The sequence below is a fragment of the Passer montanus genome, unplaced genomic scaffold, assembly GCF_014805655.1.
Source record: "Passer montanus isolate IOZ18808 unplaced genomic scaffold, ASM1480565v1 scaffold125, whole genome shotgun sequence".
In the NCBI taxonomy this organism is placed as follows: domain Eukaryota; kingdom Metazoa; phylum Chordata; class Aves; order Passeriformes; family Passeridae; genus Passer; species Passer montanus.
This window is the reverse complement of record NW_024359278.1, coordinates 1,429,631-1,448,816: the sequence shown is the minus strand read 5'-3', so window position 1 is coordinate 1,448,816 and position 19,186 is coordinate 1,429,631. Positions and strand designations below refer to the sequence as shown.

The window sequence follows — 19,186 nt, the reverse complement described above, 5'->3', positions numbered from 1 at the left end:
CAACAGCCCTCCTTTACAGCTTTTTAGAATGCTCTGTGTGCAGCACTAATTTGTGATCTGATACTGCAGCTGGAATGCTCTTCAGTCCTCCCACAAGGGTCACATCTCAATACACTGATGTAGGAGGCTCTGGCAACTGAGGAGCTGAATCACAGTTTGAGAAACAAGGACTCTGTCCCAAACAGCCACAGCTGTTTGTTGCTGGTACAGGTACCCAGCTGCTTTTTCCCCTCACTACAGCTGACCTGGTAGCAAAACACTGTCCCACTGCTGCAGTCACTACACGAGCCAGCAATCAAGTCTGTGCTGCAGTGAAGACAATACCTCCTCTAGCTTGGTAGGATACCCTTACAGTGCAAATTTTAATCCACCAGTGGAACCTAAGTGTCTTTTATTACAGCAACAAATCACCCTTTTTGATCAGTAAATAAAGTTTAGACTTTAATACAAAGTAACAGCAGTGTTGTTCTGAACATTCAGTTTATGCATAGGTAATAAAGCACAAATCACACAGGACATTCTTCACCTTTTAACTGTAATGCTGATATTGCTTTTATGGTGTTGTACATCAAGTACAAGCTCATCTCCAGCCTGAACTGGGATGGGCTCATCCAGAACAACTGCAGCTTGTTTCCAGTGTGAGGACTCATCAGATGTGTTCAAGCTATGGTCTTCATCTAGGTGGATGTGATACCAGAAGGGAATGGCAGTGACCCGGCCAGACTTACAAATTTGTACCTAAAAATATTTAAAACAATGATTAGTTATACTTTGTTCTTTGAAACCTAAGTAGTTCAAGCCATTTCAATCCTTTTCAAGACAGCTGCGGACAAATAAATCCTGTGTTGAAATGTTTAGCCTACAGGAGCAATTAAGAAGCAGCACTGCAGGAGAGTAGTTAAATGCACTCTGGGCCCCAGAACTCACCTTCACTTCTCTGCTGGGGCTGTTCAGCAGAGGGTTCATGAGATCCAGCCTCAAAAGCTCTGCTGGCTTGCTCAAGGGTACACAGGGTAATGTGGAGAGATCCAAATACACACGAACAGGTACCTGAAAGTATAGACCAGAACTTCAGGCAGCAACAGCCATTACAAAGGGAAAAGGTAGTGAACTTAATCATAACCCTAAAGTTGCCAGGAATTACTGGAATGGCTATCAGAGACAGACAAAATGCAAAATACAGCCCTCTAATCCCTTTTGAAACACTGGAATACAGTTGCCTGGGAACAGTAACAACACAGTCATTCTTCTGTACAGTAACAGGGACAAAACTTCCATGCCAGTTCTAAAACAAACATCACCCATTTTACCTTATCTCAAGGTCCCTGTGTGGTCACAAAAACCTCTCTTGATAATTTCAATTTTTTATAGTTCACACCAAATCTAAAAGAGCTAAACAGCTGCAGCTTTGAAACCATGCCTGGAAGCTACCCACCAGCTTCCTACCTTGAACTGGTTGATGAAAGGGGCTATATTAAACCCCAGGGTTGGTTCTGTTCCTTGAACAGCACTCTCCAGCAACAGAGACTCTGATTCTACAAGCATCCCATATACCAACACATACTGTGGGAAAATCTTCCCTCCACTGTGAAGTAAACACCTGTAAAATACGAGGGATTTCACCTGTAAAGCTGATCAATCAACAGTAATGAAAGAACAGTAAATGCATTTAAGAAAGGCACACTGGTTCTCTCTCTGAAGTTAAGTGTTCCTAGGCATAATGTGCCATCACTAAACAAAGGTTAACAGTAAGGTTTCCCTAGGCCCACAAAAGGGGATAAATCCATTTCACACTTAGTTACCCATTTCCATTATTTTACTTCTCCTCTGTCTGCCTTCCCACTCCTCCTGCTGGGGGGCACAGCAGCTTTGCTGCTGCCCCCCTGGCTGCTCTCACACCACGGGGTGTGGTGTTAGAACAGCCAGGTGTCTGTTAGCAGGACCAGGTTGTTCTGACAACCATACATGTACACAAACCTGGGCTTTTCTAAACCTGCACTAAAAGCTACCTTGGCTAGTCTTTGTTATCCTGCAAACCTATGACAGACCAAGGAATATGATCATCCATATTCTTGCATTAAAAAAAAAAAAAAAAGAATCTGAGATGGTGAAATCGTGATGCTTTAAAAAAAAAAAAACATGCCAGAAACACTGGGAGGTTCAATCCAAAGAAAAAACCCTTTTTCTACAGAAGAAGTAATAGTAATTACATAGTTACAAGGAATATTCTCAAAATTTTTCAGGTAATTACAGATTCCTAGGAATATTTTTGTCCTTTTATACTGTACCTGGATATTGCAGCCTTTTCCATCACTTCCTGCTGGATTAAACCTGATGTCTCTATAACATCCAAGATAATAATACTCCACAATTTGTCTGATTTGGGTCTCTGTAGCACCACACTTTCTTCTTCTAAGTGGCTGAGCCAAAACTCTAATGTTTCTTTAGGGAAATTGTTTACTTCTGCAATGACGTGAAGTGCTGCCTGATGCTGATCTTTCTCAACAGAACTGTAGGCTCTAACTGGTCCAAGCTTGCCAGCTATAATTGGCAGGATGGAGAAGCCTTCAGATACATCTAAAACGTACAAAGCATCAGGATCCACACCTACAGAGCTCATGTTTTCATTCTCTTGGAGGTTTATCCCGCTGCCATGTCCATCAACGTCCATGGAGTGCAAGTCCTTGCTTGGATTTAATGACAGCAGCACTTTGCTCATGGCAGCTTTAAAGCATTCGTGGTAAGCTATGTCATTCAGCAGGGCTATTTCTGTGGATTCCAGCACACACACTGGAGAGCTGCCATCCTGTTTGGTGCTTGTCTGAAGTCCAGCCAGAGCATTACATAATTCAGCCTCATTGCCCAAACTCAGCGTGTCGTCTCTGTCACTGAAATCCATCCCACACTCTGAAGGCAAAGAAGAAATCTTCTGGATCTTCAAGTAGCAGTCTTGGCAGCAAACTTCCATCATCACAGTATCTCCAGTCTTCACAGAATAATCTTGGCAGAAGAGCACAATAAAGTCGTGTCAGTTACTTTACAAACACATCACTGAGGAGTCTTATGGTGCTTGAAACAAACAAACAAACAAACAAACCAACCCACCCAATATCTCATTTGTTCATATCTGTGCCACAGTATGAGGACATCAAACCATTAAGAGTGTGTGCAGAGCAGGGTGACCAAGATAAAGGCCTCAGGGGAAAGGCTTATGCAGAGCTGAGGGCACTTGTTTTGTTCAGCCTGGAGAAGAGCAGGCTGAGGGAAGATCTCATCACAGTCCAGAACCCCCTCAAGGGTGGCAGTGGAGGGGAAGGTGCTGATCTCTCTCAGAGATGGCACATGAGGAAATGGAATGAAGCTGCATCAGGAAGTTCAGATGGGATATTCAGAAAAGGTGCTTCACCCACAGGATTATCAGTCCCTGGAACAGGTTCCCCAGGGTAGCAGTCACAGCATGCCAGAGTGCAAGGAGCACCTGGATAATGCTCTTAGACAGGTGATTTAATTTTAGGTAGTCCTGCAAGAAGCAGGAAGCTGGATTCTATGATCCTTATGGGTCCCTTCCAGCTTGAGATATTCTAAGATTCTAGGAAACAAGGAAATAAAAGGTGGGTGAACAGAGAGTGGACACTTTTAAAGATTACACTGCCAATGCCTGTATGTGGAGAGTATTCAAGGTGAATCCCACATAGGGCAAGGGGTAGGAATGTTTAGTTTTGGTTTTGTGGCAGTAGCAGCTAGCAATTCCTACCTCACCTTGCCCCCCTTCCTCTCCTAAGTCACAAGTGAGCCAGTCAGTAGCCCCACTTTTTGGAGATGCTCCACAATGCATTAAATTTAGTACAGAAAAAAACCCAACTTAATGAAAATCTTTCTCCCAGATCTCATCTGCTTAACAGCAAAGTCTCACAAATAAGCCCTGATGAAGGGACTGTGCTCTACAGACCAGAAACATGATCAGGAACCACCTGTCAGCTAATTGCTGTTGAACTTCCAATTCTATTTAGACTTCCTAATCTCTGAGATAAGCTAACTTATCAAAATGAAAAAAAAAAAAACAAACCCAAAATGAAACCAAGTTAATGTACCATAACAAGCAAACCCACAGGACATACCGAGGAGGCCCTGCACAGGATACACAGCCTGTTCCCAGCAAGTTTCCTCACTGGGACTTGTAGACAGAGAATGCTCATCATCAAGCTGCAGTACAAACCACACCACAACAGCATCCAGTATTCCTCCTTCAGTGACTGGCAGGCTGAGCTTCCAGGGCTTTCTAGATGCCAGGCTTTTCAGCTCCTGACCAAAGCAAAAAGAAAAAAAAAAAAGTGTGGGAGTTTATTTCCATAAATAAAAATTTGGTTTCACTAAACTAAATAATCCAAAATTTCTGCACCAATCCATGAGAGCATCCAACAGAAACCTGAAGTTACCAAGCCTCTACAATACCATCATTACTACTCATTAGCATAGGAACTGTCTTCCCACATGCAAGAGCCATTTCCCACGTGGACAGCCCACATCTGTGAGAAGCAAACAAGCCTACATCTAAGAACACACACATTTAAACTCACTGAAAACTGCAAGGAAGACTTCAGACTGCCAGGGCTTGCCTTACAAGAATGAATAAAAACAGAGCCAGGCTTTTGGCTGAACTCAAGCCAATGCTCAGGCACATGTTTCACTTAAAACCTGTGTTCAGTCAGTTCTAGAAATACTGTGTACTGTGAATTTGCTCAAACACAAGCTTGCAGAGTCATTATAAGAATAGGAAGTCAAACATCTTTGAGGGCGTTTTATCTGCTATCTGGGCTGTGTAGCCCTTGTATTAAAGGCATATACAATCTCACTACTGGGAACACCTTAAGGTCTATCCTAAAGGGATCATTTATACATTCTCCAATACTCTACAGAGTTTTGAGTATGTAACAGGAATTAAGTCTTTTTCCATGTACAATTTATTTTTCTCAGGAATTACCTTCTGCTACCAACAGGTAGCAAAAGAGGTACAAAAGGACCAGCACTAATGTTTTAGTTCCAGCATAAACCAATTAACAGGAAGTCAAGCACAAGGGACCAAAGGTTCTCTCAAGTCACAGCCATTCTGCTTTGTAACAGCCCTTCCAAAACATTTATCAGCCTCCTGATCTGCTTATGTCAACACTTGTTCTCTTTACATTTCAATCTCGAAATACACATGGCAAAAGAAAAGTTTATGTCCTGCTCTGAGGACAGGACTAGCTGTCACATGCTGCATTTCTTATTCTTCCCTCTTTGTTCTGTGTTCTCCAAGAGCCTGTAAATCCCTCGTTTTACAACTGAGATGGCTGAGCAACGGGCAAGTTAAAATTACTCAATGACAACAAAGTTCACAGTGAGATGTCACTGCTCTCCAACAGAAGTGCTTTGTTGCCAGTCATCCTTTTGGTATCTCCTCAGCTAGTGAAGGAAAGAGGAGTCAGTGGAAGCTTTGCTGGCATCAAGCCCCTTGAAATAAGACAGCAAGAGCACAAAGCATGCATCTGGGGAGCTGGAGAGGCATAGAAGTGTACTTTATAGAAGTATTCTTCCTGATTATTCCTCAACAGCAGCAGGCCCAAGGTTCTCATCCAGTGGGTTCTAGTAACTGCAGTGTTACATTGCTATCACTTAAAAACACATTTAAAGGCTTATTTCAGCTTTCCCTGCTCTCTGCCATGCTGCTTAAACCACATTTATTTCTCACATTTGCCACTCTAAAGATCTTCTTCTATTTTTTATGCCAACTGCAGATTTAAACAGCCACAGCACATCAGGATGGTAATTTATAAAGTAGTCTTGTTAAGAGAGAGCAAAGGAAATAAAGCAATGTCACAGGAATAGGCAGTAAAACCCCAAAATGATTCAATGCCACACATCCTCTGAATGAGAAAGACCTACAAACACAAGGAAAATCTACAGCAAGAATGCAGTTATCAAGTTTCCTATGTCTTGATCCACAATTTCTCACATATTCCACACTACAACTTCTCATGAAGGATTAGGAAGAGCCAAAATCTGTAACTGTTGGCAAAAGCACAGTTCCTTTAGGGCCTGAAAGTGAGACTGAGCTTTAATTACTGGCTGCAGAGGTAAACACTTCCCCTGCCAGTGGCACTGATCTGCTGCCAGCAAACATGCACACAGGCAGCACCAGGCTGGGAGCAAGTGTAATTACAGCCACACCTCATTCCCCTGCCTGGGAGGGACTGAGCTGCTGCTGCTAATAGCAGCAGCAATAAAGTAATCACCATAAAGCAGCTGCTTTTTAAAAATTATTATTATTTGTGAATTTTGACTTCTTATTTATCTGATCTGTACTGATGTCTTTGAAATCTCCTACAACTCAGTTTGAAAAACACTGTTGTACTGTATTTCAAGCCTTCTTCTCAGTTCTGCCAGTTTAGGTCTGGACAGTTAGCATAAGCAGAATAAATGCAACGTCCCTCAAGTTCTTTGAAATAGGAATTTAGAAAATAGGTCTTACAAAATACCTTACTAGTGCAAAGTGATTTCTTACCTGAATTTCTGTTCTTAGTTGGTAATTCTGCCACTGTTTTTAAGTTTAGGATTTTTTTCTTATTACAATAGGAACAAAGACAACTTTTTCTCATTTTTAGCTGCATTGATTGAACATTCAGGTATGGCCATGACACAACGCATTAAAAAAAACCCCAAAACAAAAATCCATGCTGGAAGTAACCTACCAGTGTTTGGAACTACCACATTTGCCCAATGACAAAGTAACAACAAACAGTAACCAAGGATACCAAATCACATCAGTGATTCATAACAGAAGCATTTCTTCCTTTTTACTTACAATATCTTAATATTTCATGACAGGAGCACTCCATTAGTCTAACCAAAACTTCAAAGGAGCACTTCTGAAACATGATTTCAAGAATAACACTGTTCTTTACTCTTTAAAATTATCTTTACATGTTTGCCAGCAGGCAGATGCTTAAGAACAGACATCTCAGATGAGAGCAATAGTTTCTTCTTGACGCTGGAAGCAGAAGCAACATTAGGTCACAGAGATTGCTCCCAATAGTATACTGAAGAGCCTTGTCTTATTTTATTTTTCATCTCAGGATGTCAGACAAGCCAACTAGGAAAAGCTATTGATTCAGAAACTGCAACTCCTGGCCAAGCAGCAGCCAAGAATAATTTCATTTATATAAGAGAATCTATTTTAAGCTCTGATTCAATGCCAGCTCCTCACCACAGCTCAATGAGCAAGAAGCACACCAGAGATCAGCTGTATCATCTTTTTAGCAAGCTCAGCTGCAGGGGCTGAGGTCCTTGCCTTCCAGTTCAGGCCTGTTTAGCATACACATACAAATGTATTTTGTGCTAAACACACAAAATTATGCTACTAGATTTTAGAATGCTCTGTTACAGAAATACCTTAAGATACAAAGAAGCTAAAGTGTGGAATCAAATGGTTGAACAGAATAATTTCTTCATCTCCTCTTTTACATTTACCCAGTAACATTTATATTTTTATGCCAGATGGAAAAATACAGCCTTTCTCTTTGTGAAGACTGACTTTAGAGAAATAAACGAAGTCAGCTCCACAACTACATAAATGATTTAGGATGGATCTCTTGCATCCTTCCTTCCCCTCCTTGTACTGAGGCCAGCAGCTGTTAGATCTTATGGTAAGGTAAAGTTCCTTAAGCAATGCCCAATAAACAAAAAAACTCCACCTTCAAAAAACTTACAGACTGTCATCTGAGGAATCACATCACCACACAACTAGACAAGCATCAAAACCAGCAGAGGATTTCAGAGCAGCCCTGCCAACTTCGCACCTGTGAACTGTTCTGAAGTTGAACCCAAAACCAAATGACATATGGGACTTCCACTACCATAAAAAGATTAGTTAAGAAGGGTGCAAGAAAAATCATTACCTGTAGATTGTTGAAATCTACTGTCATGACCTGACAGGGCTGTGTGAGGGCTCTGTAACCCCCAGGAATACGACTGAGCTTCTCGGTGGTGTAGGGCTCCACAGTTTCCTCTGAGCCAGCAGCAGCATATGTGGGACTGAAGAACTGCACTGAATTTGACAAGCACACACCAGCAACTTCTTGCATTCCCACTCTGGGAGTAAAGGCAAACAGAGGAGAAATTAAATGGCAGGTAATTTGACCAAAAACCTAAAGGAAATTATCCCTAGGCTGACTAATTATTTTTAAATGTACAGAGTGTTAGGATAGAGAAGCTAAAAACCACTAACACAGTTCTGTGGGGTTTTTGTCTTCTTCAGGGCACTCTAAAGCACAGAAAATGCACCTCAGTTTCAAGAATCAGAACTGAATGCTGTCACCAGAAACTAAGAAAAAGCTCAATACATATTACGAATTTCACTATATCCTAGGAAAAAAACCCCAATACCAATCAGAGCACAAGCAACAAAGCATAACTTAAAATTACTGAAACACTGGGACAGAATAAAAAGTAGAAGATCAGATCAGGCACAGAGAGATGGCTGTGATATGCAAAATTATCAACAATTGGACTGAAGGGGATTCTCTGAGCAAGATGAATCAGTGTTTGATGATAAATTAAACACACTTTTAAATGTACTTCAGGAAAAAAGTCATGTATTCATTTAATTCTGGGCTCTATGTCTACTTCTAACCACTCAGAAAAATTAAAGCACAAGGAAAAGCTCAAAGAAAAGTTGTATTAATTGTTCAAGGCAGAAACTGTGCTAGATTATATAAAAACCATGATAAAAGAGATACTTCCATACTGCTATTTCATTAGACCTCCTGCTCAGAAAAAAACATCCAAACGCCAAAGCTCTCCTGTAGATTGTGAAAACACTTGAGGAAATGTGAATCAGAATAATTCAAAGAGATCTGTGTAGCTTAAATCTGAAAACAGGCAAGTGTTTTACATAAAAACAGGACTTGCTAAAATAATCTTAAATATTCTTACTGGAGTAAAAAGGGATCTCAAACTATAAAGGCAAGAAATTTAAAAGTGACTTTTTTCCCTACAGCATGTAATGAATTTGTGACAATCACTTCAGTCCTGCTAATCACCTGACTTTAAGCTATTAAAATGGAACATCAATTCAACAATCCAAAGTTAATAGCAAATTAACTTTCATTGTATTTAAATTTTGTAAGTAACCGTCAATGCTCAGTTTCAAGGCAAAACCTCTTCTAATTGATGAATAATTAACTCATGAAAGAAACTATTTTGTGACCATCTACCATGGGAACTTCTTTGTCTTTCTGGCCACTGTCCAGGTCTACTGCATTGGAGAAATCACTGATGGAGCCTGGCTGCTTTTCATCCAGTGCACTGGAGCTCCTCTAGAAGTCAGTATTTTCTCTAACTTATAATAATATTAATCCTAAACAAAATACCCCAAATCCAAAACAAACCTCTCAGACAGAGACTGTCTCCATACAATGATACTGTTCTAAAAGATTAGAATAAATATGAAAGTAATTGATACACTGTCAGAACTGGTCTCAGCAAAGAAACTCTACTGTATGCCAGTTCAGAATTAGGCAAAGGACATTCAGACAGATAAAGACAGCTGGGGTTATCAACACTTAGGCTTTACAGGGGTTAGATCCAGGGTTAGATCCAGAAGTGAGGTATAGAGCAGATTATAAAGAGGGTAAAACGAGGATAAAGGCCAAGTGTTAATCCAAGAATCTCCAATGCAAAAATCAAGAAGTAATTTTACTAAAAAGGAATTACATTTCTTTAACATGTGTTAGAGGCAGGTATTTCAGCATAACTGTATGATTAACAGGTCCAGGAAATCTGAACCTCAAAGGGATAGGGAGGTGGGGAAAAAAAAGACAGCCTGGAAAAGGGCTGGGGATGGTGAGAGCAGAAATCTTTTTTGTTAAACAGATAATCAGGCATTCAAAAAATAAAGTAAATTAGAATTGGTCAATAAAAACAACCAGTCTCTCTTCCCCAAATAAAAAATGTGGGCTCAAGCTGTGCTAGAGTTTAAACACACCTGTGATGTCTACGTATCTCTTTGCATTCCACTGCCATTCCAAATATTGTAGCACTTGCAGGAATAACTCTGCCATAGCTTCCAGCACTAATGTCTTGGTTTTTAGGCTGTGAAAACATGAACAGCAACATGCAATGAGACAGTGGCCTATTTCTACCATCACTGAAAAGCCTAAATTACATATTAGTGAGCCATTCAAGTGACAGTCAAAACATTGCTAAGTTCTTAGTGACTGGTAAAATCACTTCTCTTTGGCACTCTGTAGACCATTAAAGGAGTTTTTTAAATACAGTGTCTCAATATAACCAGGTATCAGCTTTACTCTTCAGTCTACTCCTTCCTGTGTGTAACTCTAACAAAATGCAGATGGAAAAACACTGTCAGACTACACTGAAACATTCGAGGACTTTTCCATTATGCATCATTCCTGTACTTAACACTAGAGGTCACCAGTTTCAACTCAGTACAACACAAAAGGTTTCAGCCAGCTAAAACTTTTTTTTAAATGCGCGGGAATTTAGGCAAGGGCAAAATAAAGGTAAGTCATTCTATTAGGATGAATATTAGCTTAACAGAGATTTGGCTATGTAAGACTCCATGTCATACTACTTTGCTTAATGTACTAGCAAAACCACAGAATATAAAGTAAAATCTAAACCCAATGGAATTGCTCAGTCTTGCAAAAAGGTTCAAATCAGCAAAAATAAATTAATTTATTTTCCAAACTATAATTGAGTGTTCCCAAATGTTACAATGAGAAATACTACCATAATTCAGCATTTTCTGTCTAGATTGGCTGTACATTTAAAATCCACACAAACCCTTTTGCTGTTACTTACAAAGATGGGGGACAAAAAAGATTTAAAATAAATGAATGAACAGTGATTAAGAGTGAACCATCTGTGATGAAGGAAGGTTACATCCTGAAGGAAGGTTACAGGGAAACATGCTTTGCAAACACATGTTTACTCAGAACAGAGCTCACAGAAGTACAATGTAAGCTCTGCCCCACTGCCACTCACCAAAATCAAATTCATGGAGCAAGCCCAGATCACTCATTTTTAGCATACCAAAAGGAATGAAGCATTTACAAGACAACTGTTTCTCATTCCCATATGTCTGGAATGTGTGCACGTGCACAGGTACCCACACCACCTACCTTTGGCTGTAAAAGCAGATGTTCCCAAGCATGTATCAAGCTCTCCACAATTCCTTCTCCAAATAAACCAGCATCGACTGTTTCTGTGACAACCAAGGAAACTCTATACAAGAAAAATATGATGTATAACAAACACTCCTGTCAAGAATCAATCATTCTTTTAAATTAAAAAAAAACCACCATACCAATATGAGCCCAGAGCTCTTTTACCAGGAGTTTCAGTACATGTGGACAATTTAATTCTTCCAAAAAGTTATGTGTTTTGAATTGCTGTCAGAAGTTATTGAAGATGCAGATAAAAGAGAGCAAATATTGAGCAAGAATTTACTGTAAAGCTTCTTGCTCAGCATTTATAAATAAGTTGTGTGGGTAGAATCTAGCCAAAACAGGAAGATGTTTCAGCCTGGGCACACAGCCAATGATACTGCAGAATACATCTTTTGTGCAATAGTATGTACTCACGCATGTGCACAAAAAGGAATTAAAACCCCCAAAACTATAATCAAAACACAAAAAAATTCCTACACAGACTAACAACCCTAAAGTCTAAAGTCCTCTGGAATTAAATGAGAAAACATATGGCATAATAAGAGGAGACACTTCCAGAACAGCAGTAATTTATTAATAGCTGGCATCTAGTAACTCATTATATATACTAAAGGGATACATGTATTACAGTAGCTCAGCTGATTAGGCAAGGCTTGATTGGCCTAAACCAGGAGCTTCATCATTTCCAATCATGAGCCTGTACCATCACCATAACTTTATTAAATGTTGGTAACTCGATCCTATTCAAAGGCTGCAGAAGTGAGCCACAAGATCTTAGAAGTATAAAAGTGTGTTACAATTACTTTTATGACATAGTAATTTGATTTTTTTTCTCGTTGCTGCAGTATGCCCCAAAGCTCCCACCATCAAAGAATTAAACTCCTTAATTTAAGACATTGTTGGTCTACCAACAGAAATTAGAATGATCTGAAGAATATGTTGTCATTTCTGCTCTTTAAACACATAAAAGATACAGAGAACCTTCTCACATTATGAGCAATATTACAGAACTGTTACTTCCTGTTTAGGCCACAAGACATTTCCTATTTTCTTGAAATGATGAGCAAACTCAAATGCCATCAGAAGAGAAAGCAACAACGTACCTTTCAGGTATGTGCTTTGGAATTTCTATATCAAGTGACTTCAAATGCAGAAGTTTGATCTCTCTTTCCATATTATTTGCTGCCACCACATCACGGGCAAGTTCATACATGGTTTTGGATAATTCGCAGGCATAGACAAAAGATGCTCCCGCCTTTTTTGCAAACATACTGAAAAACAAGAATCAGGGGTTTTCCCCTCCTCCACATCTGCTTCATATTTCTACCAGTTCAAGTCTAAGAACCATCCTTAGATTATCTGGTATCTCTTGTGTGAACACTGATATTGCACAAGTTGATAACGTCTTGGTATGTTATCAGCAAAAAAACCACCACAGTTAGCATAAGGACACTCCTTCAGCTATGCTGAATCCACTCTTTAGAGTCAATATTTAAAGACAGGACAAATAACATTACAGCTTCAAAACCCATGTGAGTATTTCAATTTCAGCAGCACTTACCATTGCAAAAAGCATCTGCAACAAGTAACAAAAAATGTTGCAAAAAATACTACTCCAGACTCACTGGCTTCTGAAAGCTTTGCTTGTTTTTTTTAAGTTCTATCTCCATAAAAGGATCAAAGCAGTTATTTCTTCCACACCCAGCCAAATTTTGTCAGGCAACCAACACTTTTCTATTAAATTCCTGTGAAGCCTGTGCTGTGGCATACCTCAAGATTCCCGTTCCCGTTCCGATATCCAGGACAGATTTGCTCCCTGAGTGCACGGCGCTCTCAATGGCCCTGAGGTAGGTAAGGTTCCTCCTGGCATCGTTGAGCATGATGAAATGCCAGCGCTCCACCAGCCAGTTTGCCACGCGGTAAAAATTCTCCTTGGCGTCGGCAAAGTCGGGGTTGAGCTTCACTGCTTTATGAAAATAGCCAGCTGCCTCGTCTCTGAAACCCATTCTAAGAGCAAAAGTGACAAACAAATGGAAAGTAGGCATGCAGCTGTGAACATCTGAGGGTCTGTAAAGAGGTCTTACGTCAGCTAAAAGACAACAGAAATATTTTGTGTTAGTTGGAAAAATTATCTTTAGAAACAGAGCCATTACTTTATGAAAAAGAATGATTTATAGCTTTAGATCAAGTCACTGTAAAATGCAAAGCCAGCTCAGAAACACCACTGTGTGCACCAACCTTCATACACTACTGCATCTTCTGACAAAGTAAAATGGGTTTTATTTACAAGAATTCACTGCAACAACACGACAGCAGCAGCTCTGCAATCCAGTCTCACAGATACTCAACTTAAGAGAATGTTAGAGACTCAAGAGAATGCTATAAAACTGTGGGTACTCTATTTAACTGGAACATCCTGCAAAACCACCACATTTTTGAGTTGCCAGCTTTTGCATGAAGTGCCAATTTTAAAAAAAAGAAATTAAAAGAAACCAAATTGTGAATCTGAATCAAGTTTTAATGATGCCTAATAATCTCAAATCAGACAGCACTGAAAAAAAGCCCTAAATCTACCAAATATTTGTATACATTTTAATACAATGCTCAGAGAGGTGTTAAGACAAAGAAGTTACAAAAAGGAAACCTAACTAAAACTACCTGGATTATGATCTATGATTTCAGTCTTAAAATTCCAGCCTTAGAAGAACTGAGCAACAACAAAACATGGTGGCTTTTTCCCCCACTTTTGCTGTGATTTACAACATTTATTTTAAAACTGGCTACTCTTTTTAAGCTATTTGAGACCAACAGATTTGAATGTGTCTGCATTCACAACATGACCCTTACAAAAACTGAATATACATCACTGCAAACCTGAAGAGATGTTCTCCCATACTGTTACAGATCACTTCATCATTGGGATACAGCTCAAGTGCTTGTTCATAGCAGTTAAACAGATCTTGAATCCGTGCCAGAGAATCCAGTTCTTCTGCCCATTTAAAGAGAGTATACTGAAATGTTTCCTAGAAAATAAAGCACAGACCACTGAGGTGCTGGGAGTTGCCAGAAGTAGGGAACTGAGCCCTGAAAACATCTGGAGGTGTCCTGACATACACCTGGACACCCACGCACAAGGATCAGCACCCAGCAGGGTTTACTGAGAGCCTGCACGTATGCATTAATGCTCCAATACTAACAATACTCCAATACTGCCCTGTTTTTATTAAATGCCATTGACACACAGAGACTAAAAGAAGTTTCTGTGAACTCCCTTCATACAGAGCTTATTAAAGAAATAATTGGCCATCCCAATTATTACTGATTTTCCAATTCTGTCTTCAATAAAAGCAGGAATCAGTTACATGCAACAAACCACAAAACATGTCACAAAGACCTCAAGATAATTAGAGTACATAAAATTCCAAGTAATTCAAAGAGCACTTACTTTGACAGTAGTTTTTAACTCAGGAGCTAGATTTAGTACCAGGAGATAGTGAGCATATGCAGTTCCAAAATCCTGGTTCTCCAGGCAATGCTGAGCACTCTGCAAGGATCTGGAAACCAATTCCCGTCTGCTGGCTTCTCGGCCACTCCTGTGGTTAGAATGAAGTTTGGCGTTGGAGTTGGGCATTCTGAAGGATGTAAATACTCACTTATTCTAAAAAAAAAAACAGAAACAAAGAAGGTCACACATACTATCATACTATATACTGCAGGTCAAAACGTTTGTACACAAAGTTGACAGATCAAAAAATATTTCGGTTTTCACTGGCATTTAGTAAAGACATCTCCCGCCAAGTCCTAAAGACTTAAAAACATCTAATCTTTATGCTGCTGATAATTCCATCAGCTCTGAGTGTTCACCATTCAAAAGTCAAGAGTGTACCACATCTAGGTTAAACCAGGTGTTCTGGAAACAGATTACATTTCTCACTTTGTAAAATTTATTTTCATAACAGACATTTTAGCATGTCTCTGACCAGACAGTGTGGCACACTGGCAGTTTATGCACTCAATAAATTTCACAATCAACCACAAAACCTGCAGGTTAAATTTCTTCTCCTTGAACAACAGCATCTTGATAAAGCAAAGCCCACAGAGCTAATGAGTTCGCAGTTTATTTTACACAAGGCATCACGGCGATTTTTTTCCTTAAGAAAACATTAAAAACAGCGACCAGAAACAATGTGCACATTTTTATACTTGCCTGTGTTACCGCTGTAACTCCTAATGGTGCTCAGGTGAGCACGGCTATGTAGAGACAGGTCCCAAAGCTGAAGAACACGAGGGTTTCGTGGAGAAGGACTGCAAAAAACACAACACCATCACGACTAGACTTTTTTTGTTTGTTTTCCTAAAAATACAGTATAATAAATAACACAGCGCAGACCAAAGCCGGGGATGCCTCGGGGCCAGGGCAGGGCGGCCGAGGGGCCGCGGGGTTCCAGGCGCTGCCCCACGAGAGCTGCCCCGGCCGGCTGCGGGGGGCTGTGGGGGGCTTCCCCTGCCCCCGGGCATCACCTGTTCCCGGGCACCACCTGCTCCAGGGCCATCCGTCACGGGCTCCAGGATCATCCGTCACTGGCTCCAAGGCCAGCCGTCAGGGGCCGTGCGCGGAGCGGCTCTCCCGGGCCGCGGCCATGGCGCTGCCGGGCCGGAGCCATCGCGCAGGCGCCGGGCGGGCGGCAGTGCTGAGGGTAAAGGTGTTCCCGTTGCCCATGTCCCTTCTCGGCCCGCATCCACGCCTCTGGAAGCCGGCAGTGCAGCTCGTGCTAGCGCAGGGCTGTGGAAGGGATCCGCAGCCGTGCACGATGCGGTCCCATGGCGGTCCCGGCTGTTCGGGACTGCTCGGCCCGCACGGAAGAACCACCACCTTAAACATTGCCCAGCGCTGTGAACGCACTGCCTCCCTGCACCGCCCTGCAGTCACGGTGCTCCCGACTCTAAGTTTTAATTCCCCTCTTGGTAAGTTCCCGAGAACCTCAGATGAGAACAACACAGGCTTTAAGTAATAAACTAGCTTTTCTTGGACCTTTGATTGAGAGCTCTACCCGGCAGGAGCAAAATCCAGAGCTCGGCTCCGCATCTCAAGTTCCGTATCCTGCTCCCTCCCACGCCTGTGCCATCACTTCCCTTCCCTGTGTCTGCTGCGGGGAACAGCCCCACTCAGAGCCCCGGAGTGCAGCTGGAAAAAGGCAGAGTTCATTCGGTCATGTCCTACTTCTGGGACAGGAACAGGCCGCCGCATTGTTTACTAATTATCAAGTGTTTGGAAGCGGCTCATCTTTGCTTTCCCGTTTTAAAGCATGAATGCGGCTCTTCCATGCTTTTACAGCTGTGGATATTGTGTGTGCATGCCCTTTTAGAAACAAATGAGCTTTGTGTAAAAATGCCAGGCCAGCATTTTGAACAAGATGAAAAGAGCACATACGGAGTGCGAGCGTGAGTCTCAATGAACAGTTTAGCTGTAGCAGCTGAACTGTGAGTTGTGCTAGAAAAAACATAATTGTGTTATGTTTTTTCTAGCACCTGGGCTGAATGAAGTCCATGAGGATGTGCAAGTATCAGTATCAAAAAAGTATCAAATACTTCATATGAGGACTGAGCTTCAAAGGAGGATATAATACCTTATTCAATCAACTTGTTGATTGCTGTGAGTTGTGCTAGAAAAAACATAATTGTGTTATGTTTTTTCTAGCACCTGGGCTGAATGAAGTCCATGAGGATGTGCAAGTATCAGTATCAAAAAAGTATCAAATACTTCATATGAGAACTGAGCTCCAAAGGAGGATTATTCAATCAACTTGTTGATTTGTGCCAACAAGTCTTCATTCAGTTTTGGAAGAAGGAAAAAAAAAAGCTGTGAACTCTAAATTAGTTACAGATAGGGAGCAAACTTCTTGGACTTTGGCTTAATTATGCTTTCTAGCTAGACAATGATAGTATGAGGCAAAGAAAATGTTAGCACCTGTGGGACATCACGAGCGAAAATTAGAGAAAAAACACAGTGCAATTATCACCTGTGGTCAGTGAGGTGTAACAAGAGCTGGACTGTACCAAATACTGCAATGGGCAATAATCTCTGGCCCTCCATGGTTCTCCAAATGAATTCAGCTGTATTTTTTGTCAGAGCAAATAAATGCTAGTGGGTAGCATCAATTCTTTACAATGCATATTTTTAAGCATAAATGAAATAGTACTGTGTACTACTTTGACCCATTTGTGAAGATTACTAAAATATGGCAGTGTAAAATCCTTGGAATTCACAAGAGTCCATTAATTTCAAAGGCTGGGGAGGCTACTTGTTAATTTCACACTCACATTTTTTTGATGGAACACTTCAGGAAAAAAATGGCCACAGGATGCAATGCTTTGTAACACTGACAAAACATACAGCTGCCTTCTAAAATAATTTGTTGGGTAAAGCTTGTGCTGTAAAGGAGTGCCAGAAAGGAATGCCCATCAGAGATATACATGATTTCCATAATAATCATCAGATTGGCTGACAGTAGAATAAATAATGTTGGTCTGCATCGTGGGTGGTTGCAGACCAGTCTGTTTACATACATGAACTGCTGATGGATGAGAGGAGAGGGAGCATGCAGCCTCGAGGTATCTCACATATGCATCACACCCCTGAGGTCTTGCAAGTCAACTGCAATGACACTGTCATAAGCAAAATGGGAGTGAAGGAAACTCTTAAACCCTCTGTTAAACCCATGACAGAGGTAAAAGTGCGTAGACAAGGACAAAAAATTATAATGCCTTGGAAGGCTGCTGTTGCTAATGATGTTTTGAACAACACAGCTGTGTGCTAGAAGTGGTGGGAGCTGATATAATTCCCTGTAACAAAACATCTGTAAAACTGAAAGTTAAATTCACTAATTTCTAATCTGTCTCTCCTTAACATGCAGCCTGGAAATGCAATCAGGCACACATCAGAATATCATCTTTCATAAAAATCAGAATGGTGATCTGAAAAGAACGTAAGGAAGGTAAGATGGAACAAGACGTATGATATGCTGGTGTTTGCCTATTGTATAAAATGACTTGAAGAGGGTATTTCCTGAAACCACGCTTGCAGTGAATGTCAAAGGAAAATAACCAAAGCAAAGATAAATACACAGTTTATGGACAGGATATTGCTACAGCTTCACACAGTCAATCTATGTCATAGTCTCTTAAAAGAAGCTACAAGAAGGCTGTAAAATTTGATGACCTTGAGTAGGGAGTGGCAGAAAGCAGAGATTTTTCTGATATAAAGCCACTTTGAGCCTTAATTAGTGGCAATTAGTGGTAAAAGGGCAACTCCTTTTATTGCTCATTACATAGGTAATTGTTGTGCATAAATAAAAGGTTATTATTTCTCCTCAGTGTTCTAGCTTTTGTTTTAAATCATAATTCTGCTTTTTCAGAGTGTGACAATATTTTGAACTGGTGGGTCAAGTTTAGGAAAACATATTTAATAACTGTGGTGGTACAAATCCAGTAGATTGTTTTGACTAACTGGACTGAGTGTAGAAATCAATTTAGTAGTGAGTTTGCTTTCTTGCTTTATTATGTAAATAGAAGTTGAGTTTCTTTATTCTGGAAATAAAAGTGTTATTATTATGTATTTCTGTTGGGCTGACTGCTCTTTTTAGGTGCAACTAGAAAGGAATACATTTTTACTTAACATGATTGAGGCAGGTGGACCAATTTCCCCTGATGGGCCTGTCTTAGTAGGAAAAATCTAAATTTCAGGTCTGCTGGGTTTTTTTGCCAGCTAAAAATCCCCAGGACTAAGACAAACATTCAATTAAAAAAAAAAACAACAAAACAACTTAATTTGAGTGCGGGTGACACCACACAAAGCATAGGATCCCACTACATTACAACACTTAAGTTATATTATAAAAGGGAAACTAAAATAACTAAAAACAGCCATGAAAAATATTATTCTAACTTTAATGCTGAAG

At 40.5% G+C, this 19,186-nt stretch overlaps 1 protein-coding gene across 2 annotated transcripts; it reads right to left on the bottom strand.

The window, feature by feature from the left end:
* Positions 1-376: 376 nt before the first annotated feature.
* PRMT9 (protein arginine methyltransferase 9) lies at positions 377-15,900 on the bottom strand. 2 transcript variants are annotated; one of them, XM_039698449.1, is made up of 14 exons: positions 15,750-15,900; positions 15,436-15,533; positions 14,674-14,886; positions 14,103-14,251; positions 12,999-13,235; positions 12,332-12,499; positions 11,181-11,283; positions 10,022-10,128; positions 7,935-8,127; positions 4,119-4,302; positions 2,289-3,000; positions 1,447-1,600; positions 928-1,050; positions 377-738 (listed from the first exon to the last, which is right to left on the bottom strand). In XM_039698449.1, the coding sequence occupies exons 3-14, from the start codon at positions 14,857-14,859 to the stop codon at positions 523-525; spliced, it is 2,532 nt and encodes an 843-aa protein (XP_039554383.1). In that variant the 5' UTR covers positions 14,860-14,886; positions 15,436-15,533; positions 15,750-15,900; the 3' UTR covers positions 377-522. The 2 variants fall into 2 exon arrangements, with proteins under 2 accessions (XP_039554383.1, XP_039554385.1); XM_039698451.1 differs by having other exon boundaries at positions 15,767-15,887.
* Positions 15,901-19,186: the final 3,286 nt, after the last annotated feature.

Excerpts from the sequence above, each read along its gene's own strand:
- PRMT9 (XM_039698449.1), bottom strand. The coding sequence starts at position 14,859 with ATGCCCAACTCCAACGCCAAACTTCATTCTAACCACAGGAGTGGCCGA. Across the intron at positions 14,252-14,673 it reads AGTTAAAAACTACTGTCAAA|GAAACATTTCAGTATACTCT; the intron begins GTAAGTGCTCTT and ends TTTATTTTCTAG. Across the intron at positions 10,129-11,180 it reads ATCTGCTTTTACAGCCAAAG|CCTAAAAACCAAGACATTAG; the intron begins GTAGGTGGTGTG and ends ATGTTTTCACAG.